General features: G+C 45.8%; 1 protein-coding gene across 4 annotated transcripts in view; it reads left to right on the top strand.

Moving 5' to 3' along the window:
- MAP4K3 (mitogen-activated protein kinase kinase kinase kinase 3) overlaps window positions 1–14,639 on the top strand; it is a 140,179-nt gene that overhangs the window by 98,418 nt on the left and 27,122 nt on the right. For all 4 annotated transcript variants that reach the window (XR_012903069.2, XM_075925807.2, XM_075925808.2 and 1 more), the window contains 5 exons: window positions 2,037–2,121; window positions 2,842–2,921; window positions 6,124–6,184; window positions 6,271–6,388; window positions 12,073–12,131. Coding sequence is in view for 3 of the 4 variants with exons in the window: in XM_075925807.2 (XP_075781922.1) it covers window positions 2,037–2,121; window positions 2,842–2,921; window positions 6,124–6,184; window positions 6,271–6,388; window positions 12,073–12,131 (403 nt within the window). In the remaining variant the exon portion in view is untranslated. The remainder of the gene's footprint in view (window positions 1–2,036; window positions 2,122–2,841; window positions 2,922–6,123; window positions 6,185–6,270; window positions 6,389–12,072; window positions 12,132–14,639) is intronic.

Raw genomic sequence — 14,639 nt, forward strand, 5'->3', positions numbered from 1 at the left:
CAATAATATGTTGAGACCAAAAGTGATCACCCTTCTGCGGTGAGATGATCAAACTGCTATCAAAACCTTATTGATGCAGGTAGTTTTATTCCTGGTACTTATTCATTTCAAAGCAGCACTGGTTAACACAAGTTCTTGATCTCCAAAACATCCACATCTTTCACATAGTGTTTCTAGGCAATGTAATCCCTTTCTCAAACAGCCAGAGTTGCTTCAGAGCTCTCAACCTTTAAGAGCTATTGACCCTATCTCGCTAAGGTAGATTCATAGGCAGTAAGTTAAATTACTAAATTCGTGCTGCTGTAAAGCTACTCTCATTTGGAATAGTCTTGGTGCTTGGAAGTGGTAGCTGTTTGGCTCTGACAGGAATTATGCGTTGGCAGGGAGATGTTTCTATTTGTTGTATTGTCACAAACCCATCACAACGGGCACTTCAGACTGTTTGTAGCTGGGGGTCAGCACCAGACCTATCTGCCACTTCTTTTGTCTCATTTTATCAGGTTTTGCAGTAGCATATCTCCCAGGCTTTCCTAAGTTTTTTCTAAGGAAAACTTCAAACTTTTACGTCAAATTCTTGACTCTGAGCTTGGTTCAACAATAAACATCTGTAATTCTCAGCCACCTCCTGAGATTGCATTTGATTTTTTTGGGAGAGTGCCCCCTCTGCTTTACTTCCTCTTCTGAGGCATTGGCAGCAGTTGGTGCCCTGCAAGCTTCAGAGAGCAGGCCAGGCCGAGAAAGGCAAAAGGAAGGGTCTTTGTCTCCTACTTCATCTCCCTTCTGCATGTCACTTTGGGGAGCTCAGCCAGCTCAGTCTAAGAGTTGCATCAACCTCGCTCCTGTAGGCAGGATTGCAATAGCGGGCTTTGAGGACAAGAAGCTACCTGTTTCCATCATCTCCCTGAGGAAAATAACACCAGAAAGATGCTGCACCAAAGAAAAAATCAAAGCCCCCACCAATACCCGCCACTCTTGACAGCACTGTTCATCTGGTGGCCCTTCACTGCGACCCCCTGGGCACCACAGTTCGCTTTCTCATGTTGCTGAAATCTAGTCTGGAGTATTAAAAGGGTGGGTTTCAGCCAGTGTGGGGCTTTAGCTTTTGGATTAATCTGGATTCAAAGGGTAGCAGCTGCTTTTCACCTGCAGGATTGCATTCTGATATGGCAAAGATAGCAACAATTCAGCCAGTGGGCCAGGCAGATTGTACCTTTGTGAATTTGACACCCTTTCAGTCTTGGCATACCTGGTCAGTGCAGCCTGGAACCATACAGCCTCAGTGTGCGCTCGTCCCTCCACTCCCTGCATGCAAGACCAGGGTGGAGTTTATGCAACAACTGATGACATTTCAAATACACTCGAACCTCTTCAGTCCAGCAGCCCAGAGAAGCAGAGTTTTCCAATTAAAGATTTGCTGGGCCAGTGAGGATGAGGGGGATGGAGGTGGGGCACTTACCTGGGGCTCTGCATCCCATGCCGCTTGGCATTCCCCGCCACTCCCAGGAACCGCTCCCACTGCTGTGGGAGCAGTGGGGAAAAGCCTCCAGTAGAGACCATTGCTGCACTACAGGGGTGGGGGGATTGGCAGCACGCAGAGACACTTTCTCCTCCCCCGCCAGGGTCCATACCACGGGTGTTCCCAAATAAAGGGACACCCGGAGTGCGGTGGTTACAGTGCATTTTGGAAATACGATAGAACTCTTGAGACTACTGTGACTTATCATACTCCCATATTTCACACTGAGCTTTTTTTCAGTTTCTGTTCCTGCTGCGGAATGTGTATTTGGAAAGTTATGGGAGGGAAAGAAATGATGGCTATCTTCAATTAAAAAAAAGAGCTTTCCTTTCTCTGGCATGTTTTATTGGGATGAAATCGCTCCCATATGCTACATTATAACCTGGTCCCTAACTCTTTTATTCCTTCAGTAAAACAAAGACTCTGCCATTTGCAATACATAAGTAGCCATTTTCCTAATTTATGAGCTGATAGAAAGTATCATTCACTGTTCTAAATACCTTATATTTTACTTTTACAGATGGGTGCTTGCTTTTCAAAGGTTTTCAATGGGTGCCCTTTAAAAATTCATTGTGCAACATCATGGATTAATCCAGATACAAGAGGTAGTACATTATGTATTTTCATCCCATGAATTCTCTCCTGAAAGTTTTCAGAACATAATCCATCCAGTGCATGATGAGAGCTGGTTTAAAAGCTGGCTCCCCTCGTGTAATGGCTCCCGCCTGCCCCCTCCACCGAATCCTGTGCTGCTTCCTCTATCTGAGAGATATCTCAGAGAGATCCACGCTTCTGTCTCTCCATCTGATACAAAGGCAACAAGGGGGTGTGTGTATGTACATATAACCATTGACTAACCAGTGAGCCCAGGCTTATTGGTTAACTGTAAATGGCTACATGCTAACCTCCCTAGACAGTACCATCATTAACACCTTATAAAACAGTTATAGAACCTGCAGAAGGCCTTTATAGAACTGTTAAGTAGTGCATACTAATGCGTTAAACTTCATTTTTAAAGCAGGAAATGGCCTAAATTATATTGTTAATATTGGTTCTTCCAACGGTAGTTCTTACGGCCAATACTATGAACTACAATGAGAAGAATCCCTTGGGGCGGCTTGGTTTTTTTTTGTTTTTGTTTTTATTTAAATTACTGCTGCTTCCTGCTAATTCCTGATCTAAAGAAAATTAAGCAAAGTATATTTGATGTATGTAAGTGCCTCAGTTACTTACACTGAAACAGTGCTTTGCTAAACCAGTTCCACATACATAGAATTTTTACTTTCCTTAACTCCGGATTTGTTAATTTCTCTCTCTCTCTACAGATCAGTACTTGATATTTGGCGCAGAAGAAGGTATTTACACCCTGAATCTTAATGAGCTTCATGAAACATCAATGGAACAGGTATGGTGGTTTTGAATTTTTGAAGATAAAGTTCATTAATATTTCAGCAGTTAAGGTTATTGTTGTGTAACATAAAATATCTCTGAAAACAATGAATAGTCCTGTAGCACCTTCATGAGTGTTCATGGGCATATCTGAGGAAGAACATAAGAGCATGTTAATACTATGTTCTGTTCACGTGCACCCTGTGCAAGACAACGCCTTTTTGAGTGCATTTCAATGAATCCTGCTGTCCAGCAAATAAGTTGTTAATATGAAAGTTCCTTGTTAGTTTTTTTAAATACATAGAATGTTCCTTCTCAAACAGTATATGAAGAGTGTTATAATTACCAAGTAAAGCACTCAAAACGAGGAAATGCCACATTCTTAAGTTGGCCTGGTAGCCTCAAAAGGCAGCTAATTGTCGGAATCACAGTTCTCTGCCTTCTAGTCAGAAAGTCGTGCCGTCTCAGGATCTCTTAAGCAGTTCTCTGTGTGTGCTCACCAATAGCAGCCTTTTCCTTTACACTCTTTCCCCTCATTTTTCCTTTCTCCTCCCAAAGATCTTTTTTCCTCCTGCCATCACCCTCTGCCCTCCCCCCACCTTGGGAGCTTAGCTTTCTCTGTCTGTCTGTCTGTGTCTGTCTGTAGGTCTTCCCTCCATCTTCCTGAGGGTATGTCTACACTACAGCGCTAATTCGAACTAACTTAGCTTAGTTCGAATTAACTAATTTAATTCGAACTAGCATGTCCACATTAAGTGGACCCTGAACCGGGGTTAAGGCTGGCCGGAAGCAGTGCCGGCGGCATCAGATGAGGACTTAGAGCGTGGAGCTGCTGCCTCAGGCTAGCCGAGAGCTGTGCCTAAAGGGACCCGACCCCCATCCCGGACAGACAGTTCTCAGGGGTGCCCCGCTTGCAAAGCAGTCCTGGCTTGGAGTGCCCTGAGTGCCCACACTGGGCACATCACAGCACTAGGCCATCAGACCGGCTGCACTTGCCGCAGGCTGCCATCTGGGGAGAGGGGGCAATTGGGGGGCTGCAGGAGAGCTTCCACCCCCAGAAGCCCGCAGAGCCAGCCCAGTCCTCCCCATTGGGGGCTCGTACCCCATTCCTCCCTCACCTCCTTCCACTTACCCTTCCCTAGCCCCCCTTCCTGATGTACAAAATAAAGAAAACGTGTGGTCAAAAATAGAATCTCTCTTTATTGAACAAAACTCGGGGAGACTGGGAAAAGGAGGTGGGAGAGGGGAAGAGAGAGGGTGGGAGAGGGGAGAGCAACTAAAATGATCAGAGGTTTGGAACAGGTCCCATATGAAGAGAGGCTAAAGAGACTGGGACTTTTCAGTTTAGAAAAGAGGAGACTGAGGGGGGATATGATAGAGGTCTATAGAAGCATGAGTGGGGTGGAGAGGGTGCATAAAGAAAAGTTCTTCATTCGTTCCCATAATAGAAGGACTAGAGGACACCAAAGGAAAGGAATGGGTAGCAGGCTTCAAACTAGTAACAGAAAGTTGTTCTTCACAAAGCAAATAGTCAACCTGTGGAACTCCTTGCTGCAGGAGGCTGTGAAGGCTAGAACAGAGTTTAAAGAGAAGTGAGATCAATTCATGGAGGTTGGGTCCATGGAGTGGTATTAGCCAGGGGGGTAGGAGTGGTGTCCCTGCCCAAAGTTTGTGGAAGGCTGGAGAGGGATGGCATGAGACAAATGGCTTGATCACTGTCTTCGGTCCATCCTCTCCAGGGTCCCTAGGGTTGGCCGCTGTCGGCAGACAGGCTACTGGGCTAGATGGACCTTTGGTCTGACCCAGTACGGCCGTTCTAAACTCAGGGCTCAGGGTCGGGGATCTCAGTGGACCACCTTGATTTTCAGGCACACCTGCTCCTGGGTGGCCAGGCTGGCAGCTCTCCTGCCCTAGACGGCCACTTTCCTGTGCCTAGTGCGGAGGTCGTGGACGAGGTCCACGATGTCCGCACTAGACCAGGCGGGTGCCCACCTCTTGCGGTCCCGGGCAAGCACCCGGGAGCCGCCAGCCTGGTCCCGGGAAGAGGGGGAGGGCTGGAGGGCATCGGGTGGCTGGCTCGAGCTGTGCCAGGGTCTGCTAGCTGGGTGCTGGCAGGCTTGCACCTGGCACGGGCACCGTAGCCAGCCTGTGCCCCTTTAAGGGGTCCGGGGCCGGGAGGGGGGCAGATGAGTTTCCCTGGTGTTGGCCAGAGTGGCCACCAGGGAAACCTGGGGAGGGCTAGCCTCCCACTAGTTCGAATTAAGGGGCTACACACCCCTTAATTCGAACTAGTAAGTTCGAACTAGGCTTAGTCCTCGTACAATGAGGTTTACCTAGTTCGAACTAAGCCCTCCGCTAGTTCGAATTAAGTTCGAACTAGCGGAGCGCTAGTGTAGCGCCTATCAAAGTTAATTCGAACTAACGTCCGTTAGTTCAAATTAACTTTGTAGTGTAGACATACCCTGAGAGCTCTCTACCCTTTTATGAGGTCCAGGTGATTCAGGCAGTCACTGCCCCATGTTAGTCCCACTCAGGCCGAGATGTAGTTAATTATGGCACAAATGAGGTGAATTAAATGAGGTTGACTAGTCCCAGGCTTCCTGGCCCTTAATGTGCTGGCCTGTTAGAGGCCAGTAAGTGTATTTGGATCCTTAGGATCACAAAGACCGATTTAGTTATCACAGGCAGGGTTTGCGTTTGTTTGTTTTTTCCGGCTAGGTCATCTTTCTCGTACACTCGAATTCAGTTTACTTATTTTTTGAGGCACAATGCGTAACCACACAAAAGTGGAAGGTTCTCTCAGATAGTCTTACAAGAAATGTTTTATTTTACTTGAGGTGCGTTTACTGAGTGTTACCCCATTTGATACTTAAATCTGGTGTGTATTTTGAAGTTTAAATATAAAATTTAAAAAGTTTAGGTCAACCTTAACTCTGAATTAAGTATATGTTAAAAAGTATACTACAAGCATGCTTATGCAATACCTTTGTGCATATGTTTGTAAAATATAAAGGTTGTATATGCAGTGACTTTATCCTGTGCATTAATTTACAAAATCTGTGAAAATACTGTTTAACTTATTTGAGGACAATTTCTACTACAGAAATCATAACAAGGTTAATTATGTTATATTGCCTATCTAGATTCTGACTTATAAATTAATTTACTGTACTACACAACATGGAGTGTTGAGTACAATTTGTTTTTTTCTTTATCAGCTCTTTCCCCGAAGATGTACGTGGTTGTATGTGATGAACAATTGCTTATTATCAATATCTGGTAAGTCTGTCTGCCTTTTTTTATGTAAATGCCTGAGAGTTGTAAGTTTTGTGTATTATGCTTTATTCTGTTTTTTTAATTTCCAGGTAAAGCTTCTCAGCTCTATTCCCATAATTTACCAGGGCTCTTTGATTATGCAAGGCAAATGCAAAAGTTACCTGTGTCTATTCCAGCACACAAACTGCCTGACAGAATACTACCCAGGTAAATATAGTCTTATAATTATTAATTAGAGTTCAGGCACCGACATTCATATGAATGAAGATGAGAATATACACTCTTGAAAGGAAAACTTTGGTTGTATGCATTTCGTTTCATGTCAAGTTCAACTGGGTCTGAATCTGATCTCACACCAGGCTTATGCTGATCCAATTCCATTTTACTTCACTTGAATTATTCTTGAATTACTGAGAATAAGTCAGACTGTTTATTTCTGGAAGGAAGTTCTGGTTGCTTCTGTTGTAAAACAAACCGTAGGGTTAGGTTCTGGCATAATTTATGTTGGATTTAGAACCAGGGGAGAGATTGAAGGCCATCAATGAGGAGATGTTCATTTCAACCTTACTCCATCCAGAGATCTTAGAGAGGACACCTCCTGTACAGCCTTCAAGAAGGAACAACTAATAAAGCCAGAAATTGCAACAACTCTAACTGAAACTCAATATGATTATACTTTTTATATTTGCTACCAGCCAGGCTGGGTGGGCAGGAATCTCTGTTCACCTCTTTAGGAGACTGTGCTATTCTTTCTTCATTACATTTCCAGTGGGAAGCCACGTAAACATGTAAGAAATGGAACATGTTTTGGATCTAAGAGCCACAGAACTAGTTTACTCCGAAGAAAGCACAGGAGTAGTAAAAGCATGCTTAACTGCAGAGTGGGAGGGCTAGTCAAACAATTTGAAAGTCAAGAGCAGTGTTTCTTAAACATTTTAAGACCAAGGAGCACCAAACAATCACTTTTTTTTTAAATGAGGAACACCAAGGATTTTTTGAAAAATAAAGGTCGCCTGCTCCATTAAGGGCAGCCATTTTGAACTCTGTTCTCCATGGCACACCTCCGACTGCCTCGTGGCACACCGGTGTGCCACGGAACACAGTTTAAGAAACATTGGTCAAGAGGAGTGGAACTGGAACAGAGACTTTTCATTCATCCTGTAGAAGCCTAAAATAAACCGGTTCCTATCAGCCCAGAAAAGGAGGGAAGTATTTATTCCGAATGAGTACATGGGGCTCTTGCTATAGATGTATTATTCTGCGTGTGTCTACAGCAAATTCTGTCTGCAGTCTCATCCATTACATGCATCACTAAGACTGGTATGAAATACGAGAGAACAGTCATTGCCAACCAAGCCTCAGGAGACAGGTTCTTAAAAATAGTCTGAGCGTCAGGCTCGGTACCAGATAACTTGCCGATTGCACCGAATCTGTGACAGCAGAGGGCTGTGGGACTAATTCGTCCTCCAGGAGCCAGAGTACCCTTGCTCGCCAAAGAAAAGTCTTGAAAATAGAAGTGGTCTGGACTTGTAATTTATGGTGCTAGCATCAGAGAGAAATGGTAACAGTAAGAAACTTGAGGATTCAGTGCATGGAAGGCAGAATGAATCACCAGGATACTTCACAGTACATAATTTCCTAAAGAATAACCTTATGAGTGGGCTTTATTCCTAGCTACCTTAGGGTACAGCGAACATCTGTCACTTTATTCATTACATGATGCAGAAACGGCTTCTGCAGTCATCTGCACGCATAGCAGTGTTATACCCACCAGCTACTATCATCACCTTGGAACCTAAATGTGGTCTTACAAATTCGAGCCCAGCCACCTTTCTAATCATTACAATGTGTATCTCTGTGCACTTTCTGTCCTTAGCCCCCATACTGTAACTTTGGCCAGGAGGTTATGTGAGTTGGGGACACAATTAGCAGATGACCAACCGTGTAAATTTAATGAGGTCAGGGTTGCTACGAAAATTCCAAAAGATATTCAGCCTGAGGTGACATCTCATATATGTTCCAGAAGGGCAGGAGACTTCCTGGTCAGCCCCATCACATCCCAAGGAAAATGTTAAATAATCTGAATGTGCAAAGGGCAAGCAAAACATCCATTGAAAGTATAGCATCATTTAGATATTCCACATTGCTCTTTGCTGCCTTCTAATGATAGACATCAGGACACAGTAACCAGAGGGTTCCTAGTTGCATGCCTAACGCATGGAAATAGCAAGACATGTTCTTTCCACTAGATCTCAAAGAAGGTTTCTCAAGAGGTTCTTGGATACCATTATCTGGAGTGCAATATAAAAATGGATGTAAAATTAAAGCAAAATTCTCTTCAGAGAGAAGTTCATGCAGCAGCCAAAAAAATAAAAAGCAAAGGAAAATTCAAAGCAACTACATAAGTGTCAGTAAATAAATTTGCAAACCAGTATATACTTGATTTGGAACTTGATGCAGCATTTGCTACCAGAGCCTTACAATTTATGGAAGTCATGATCTGCAATCCGTTTCTGCCATGTGAACTCCACTGAAGTAGTCATTGAGAGAAGATTATAATAATCCTCTTCCTGAAACAAAATGGAGCAAGTATACCATTCCCCTTCTTGACCTGTCAGTCACACACTTATTGATTCTTATCCTTTATTGACTGCCTTAACTCAGTCCTTTACTGCTTGTCCTCCTATCTCTCCAGTTGCTCCTTCACTGGTCATTCTGAGGATCCTCCTCATTCCTCCATCAGACCTTCTGTGGAGGTTCCTTCAGGCTCCATCTTTTTCCCTTCCTTTCTCTTCTCCTTCAGTAGCTCGTCTGCGGCAATCTTCTTTGCAAACACAAATGTAACTACCATCTCTATGTGAACAATTCACAGATCTACTGTGGACCTGTCTCCTGTCCGAACAAAATTCTTAGCTTGTCTCTGATAACTCATCATGGGTGCCCAGCCGTCAGTTAACACCACACCACACCAGCCGTACTGGGTCAGACCAAAGGTCCATCTAGCCCAGTAGCCTGTCTGCCGACAGTGACCAGTGCCAGGTGCCCCAGAGGGGGTGGACCAAAGACAATGATCAAGTGATTTGTCTCCTGCCATCCCTCTCCAGCCTCTGACAAACAGAGGCCAGGGACACCGTTCCTACCTCCTGGCTAATAGCCTTTTATGGACCTAACCTCCATGAATTTATCTAGCTTCTCCTTTAAACTCTGTTATAGTTGTAGCCTTCACAGCCTCCTCTGGCAAGAAGTTCCACAGGTTGACGATGCGCGGTGTGAAGAACTTTCTTTTATTAGTTTTAAACCTGCTACCCATTAATTTCATTTGGTGTCCTCTAGTTATATTATGGGAACTAATGAAGAACTTTTCTTTATCACCCTCTCCACACCACTCATGATTTTATAGACCTCTATCATATCCCCCCTCAGTCTCCTCTTTTCCAAACTGAAAAGTCCCAGTCGCTTTAGCCTCTCTTCATATGGTCAGCATGGCCTAATGTTTCCCCCTTACATCCTCCCTCATCCCTCCTTTCTCAAGCTCTAGACTACACCAGCATCCTGCCTGTCGCTCAGGCTTATAATCTGGGCATCATCTTCAGTTCTCTGCTTTCCCTGCAGATCCTCACATCCCGGCTGGGTCTAAATTTTGCAAATTCTTTCCTAACATGCACACATGCAAAACCTTTATCCCATTGTCTTCTCTATTACTGTAACATCACTTTCTCTGGCCTTGACAAATGCAGTCTTCTCCCCACATAGCCATGCAAAGTGTTGCCGAAAAGAGTCGTTTAGGAAAATCAGTTCTTGCAGTGTCTTTACAACTGTTTGAGTAACACTTTCAGGGAGAACGGGGATGTGGGGAGTGGAGTTGTTAGGTCTACTTGCTGTAAATATAATTCAGTAGTCTCCAACCTTTTTACACCCAAGATCACTTTTTAAATGTAAGGACCAGCCAAGATCTACCCCACTCCTTCCTTGAGGCCCCGCCCTCTCTGTTCCCCTTCTCTCCGTACACTCTCAGGGTACGGCTACACTGCCGCTTTTTTTCGATCCTTCTGTTGGAAAACCCTCTTCTTTTGGAAGCCCCCTCATTCCTCGTGAAACCAGGAATACAGGGGCTGCCGAAAGGGCGTGTTTGCCAGAAAAACTCCTGCAGTCTAGCTGTGTACCCTCACTGGGTTGAGACAAGAGCTGCAGGCTCTGGGGTGTGAATGAGGGATTTCGGTGTGGGAAAGGGTGAGAGAGATACAAGCTCTGAGAGGGAATTTGGATGCAGGAGGATGTGGAAAAGGGGATGCTGGCTCAGAGTGGGGGCTCCAGGCTGGGGAGTGTTGGGCTCAGGTGGTGGGTTGGGGTGCTGAGCAAGCAACAGGTTTGTGGATGTGAGGGTGCAGGAGTTTGGGTTGGGGTGTGTGGGGGGTTCACGGCAGGGAGTGTGATGAGCTCAGGACACAGATTTGCAGTGTGAGAATGGTGCAAGAGTGTTGTGGCAGAAGACTGAGGATGTGGGGGTGCAGGAGTTTGGGGATGTGAAAGGCTCAGGACAGGGGGTTCCAGTATATGATAGGTTCAGATTTAGGGTCAGGATGGGGGGTACAGGAGTGTTATGATGCTGTGGCCAGATGGGGGCTTGTTGGCCAGGCTTCATTTTTAAATAAAATATTGTCAAACCCAAAAGGTTTCAGCATTGTCTTTATTTATGTGAGGGGCGGGAAACCTGTTTTGAGTCGGCGGTTGCTGACCCACAGAAAAGTCAGTTGGGGCCACACAAGTGAGATACAAAAACACAACCCCTCCAAGCCTCTCAAACCTCACTAATGTGGCCCCAACTGTGCTGATGGGGTCAGGGGACAAGGTGGTGAGGCAGGGTGCCAAAGGGTGGTGGGGCAGGGGACAGGGTGCCGGCGTGTGCTGGGGCAGGGTACTTGTGGGGGTCTGGATGGGGAGGAAGGAACAGGGGCTGGTACCTGGGGATCCTGCAGCTGCACGCCAAGGCCCAGAAAGTGCGCGGGCTGCTCCTCCATCCCCCAAACAGCAGCGCGATACCTGAAACCCTGGTCCGTCATATGCCTGATGCCTTCCTGCACGAGGGGAGGAGGAGTCCCAGACCGCACCAGCCCCAACCTCTGGGGCAGTGTGCGCCTTGCTCCTCCGCTCCCCATGGTAGCATGTGCTGCCCGAGCAGCTGGAGCTGGTGCTCTGGGGACTTTATTCCCCCACTGCCTTCCCGTGAGGGGGGAGGGAGAGTCCTGGACCGCGCCAGCCCCGACCGCTGGGGCAGTGCACTTCCCCACAGCAGCGTGCGCTACCTGAGCATCTGGAGCTGGCACAGACCCGGGCCCTGACCCCTTCCCCAGCACACGACGGAAGGTAGCAGCAGAACAAAGCCCCCAGCGCGTGACGAACCAGTGTTTTAGGTATTGTGCCAGCTGTTGGGGGGAGGAGGGGAGAAGAGAGCAGCTTACGCACTTCTGGGACCTGGCTCACCACTGCAGAACTCACCCCAACCCCACAGGAAGCCCTCTCTACCTCCATTGTCCCTGGAGGTAGCATCAGCGCAGCGTTCACCTTGAGGGTGGGAGGCAGCGAGGGGGGTTCCCAAAGCCTGGTGATCGACTGGTCAAGCATCCAGGATTGACCAGTTGATCGCAATCAATGGATTGGTGACCACGGATCTAATCGAACTATATCCAAACCTTAATGGCGAAGACCTTATCGCAGTGTACGTATAAATGTCGTACATAGTGTTTGGAGGAAGATAAGTGTAGAATTAAGTAGAGTAGTTCTCTTATTTTAGTTCTTTTTGGTGAATATCATTCCCTTATTAAATGTCTTATAAGAAGCAGATTGGATCAGTTTGTTGCATTGAATTAATAATTTTGCATTCCTATTTTTAGGAAATTTGCAGTGTCTACAAAAATTCCCGAAACCAAATGGTGTCAGAAGTGTTGTGTTGGTAAGTAAGGATGTATAGTGGAAATATCAGTAAGAGGAATAGATGGCTGCAGTGTTGGGAGATTTGCAGAGACACCACTTTGGGAGGACAGTTCTCCCATCATCAGAAAGAAGCTGTGTACATCTACAGGCTGTGAACCCAACCAGTTTAGCGTTCATATTTCTAGGGAGTGAAAATGTCCCCGTTGTTTTTCATAATTAATCATGTTTCACAATTAATCATGTTTTACAATAAATTCAGAACAGCAGAACGCATGTCAGGTTTCTTTAGAAATCTCAGTCCTCCTGGGAAACATACAAGAAGCATCAGGCCATGGACCACGACTTCTGCTACTGGCCAATGTAAGACCATCACAGTTTATATTATTATTGACAGAAGTTGTGGGGTTCATTTTAAATTCTCTTGAGGGTGCTAGAAAGATCCAAGAGGGCCGCACTGGCTAACTAAAAATAGTATCATACAAAAGTACGGTAAGGGGCTCGTGCACTGACCACTGAGTCAACTCTGCTGGCTAAGAGATGCAAACAGTGAAAAGTTACTGTTCAGTAAATGTGCATAAAAGGCAGGAAAATGGTTTGCTGCTTGAGTTCTCAGCACAAGCTGTAGAGCGGGGGTGGGGAACCTGTGGTCCACAGGCCACCGTGCAATGCTGCGTGGGGGTCCAGAGGCCGTGCATAAAGACTTCTCCACGGCTTTACCTGCAGCGCCTGGATGCTTCCGGCTTCTCATCCTCCAGTAGGAAAGGAGGTGCACATAGGTGAGCTGGCCAGAGGAGGAAACCCCATGGGCCAGAGCTCCTGCGTGGAAACAGGAGCTCTTCCAGCGTTTGAGCGCTGCTGCCCTTCCCCTGCACTAGACGGCCAGGTGGCAGCAAGGAAGCAGCTAGAGCCCCTTCCCAGCCTGGGGTGGCTGCAGCAGGGAGGAAAGGGCAGCCACAGCCCGGCAAGCCTCAGTTTGGGCTTTTTTTCCCCCTCTCTTACTTTTGTGTGGCCTCTGACTGATATTTCTGTGGGTTAGTGCGGAGGTGGGGGGGCGATCATCTCAAATCACTGAATCGCTAACTGGAAGACTTAGGTCCCTGTTGTATAGAACACGGAGAAACATTTTACATTTCTTGGACATAAGTAATGGCATAGTTGGAATCTCTTGCATTACGGGAGAGCCCTTCAGAGGCTCAAAGGGCAGGCAAGTGCCCAACTCTCATTCCATATCAGCGGGAATTAGAGGAATTTGAAAGTCTCCCAGCTCTTGCTAAAACATGCTGTCACTTGTTTCTCTCTACTTGTTGTCTTGTCATTTAGTTTGTAAACTCTTTAGTGGAGGGGCCATGATTTACTATATGTTTGTACAGTGCTTACCATGAAGGGGCCTTGACCTGATTTAGGCCTCATTAGAATGTTAAAAAGTAACGTACTGAGTCGCTGAAAGGTGTAGTCCCTGTTTTCCTACTATTTTTGTGCCAGCAGGTCAATCAGAGTAGATATGAAATGCTGTAGGGTCTTTGTGAATATCAGTGTAACTTTCAGCCTGATAAATTTTACAAGATTTCCCTTCCAGTGCTGAACAGAGAAGCATTGTAAACCTGTGCTTGTCATGGTAACCCTGTCTAAGTGTGCATCTACACTGCAGGGCTTAACTCGAAATAAGCTACGCAAATTGAGCTACGTCAATTGCGTAGCTTATTTCGGAATGGCTTATCTCAAAATAGGGAGCGTCTACACAGAACTTATTTCAGACTAGAGCATTCTTCCTCCACCTTCCCTTATTCCTCGTACAATGAGGGTTAAAGGAGTCGGAGTAAGAAGTCCTCCAGCTTGGCAGTATTTTGACACTATTTCGAAATAACCGCCTGCTATGTAGATGCGGACTAAGTTATTTCAGAATAGTACTAGTTATTTTGAAATAGTGTTCCAGTGTAGACATACCCATAGTTTGTCAGAACGGTACATGCATGACACAGCAGAGAGCTAGCATGTGGCTATGCTGCTTTCTACAGCACTCAAAGAACTTTATCACCTCCAGCTGGATTAATAGGCATCTAAAAATTACCAAATCCCAGAGAACTTTGTATGTTATAGGAAAGAGCCTATGGTAGGACACTGGTACTATATCTTTGGCCTAACAGAAGCAGTACTTAAGTGACAGCCCTCCCCCTCCCCCCCCCCCCCCCCCAAAAAAGAAAGAGAGAGAGAGAGAGAGACTGAGCTCTAGCCTCATCTTTTCCACTTACCGATGCTAGCAATTACGTACACCTCACAATTCCTATTACTGGGTTGAATCTTACTTTAGCAGTCAAGCAAGTATCGTTGATCCCATTTTACAGATGAGTTAACTGAGAGATTGCACAAAGAACCAGATTTACAAAGGTATTTTTAGGCATCTGCAGATGCAAATAGGCACCTAGTGGAATTTCAAGAAGATGATGATCCTAGTGGATTTCATCCACTTAGCCACATTGAAAGTCAGTGAGAGTCAGGCATTCTGTAAACTGCCTTGGGTACCTTTCTG

Source organism: Pelodiscus sinensis, chromosome 3 (genome assembly GCF_052426305.1).
Source record: "Pelodiscus sinensis isolate ZL-2025 chromosome 3, ASM5242630v1, whole genome shotgun sequence".
Taxonomy (NCBI): domain Eukaryota; kingdom Metazoa; phylum Chordata; order Testudines; family Trionychidae; genus Pelodiscus; species Pelodiscus sinensis.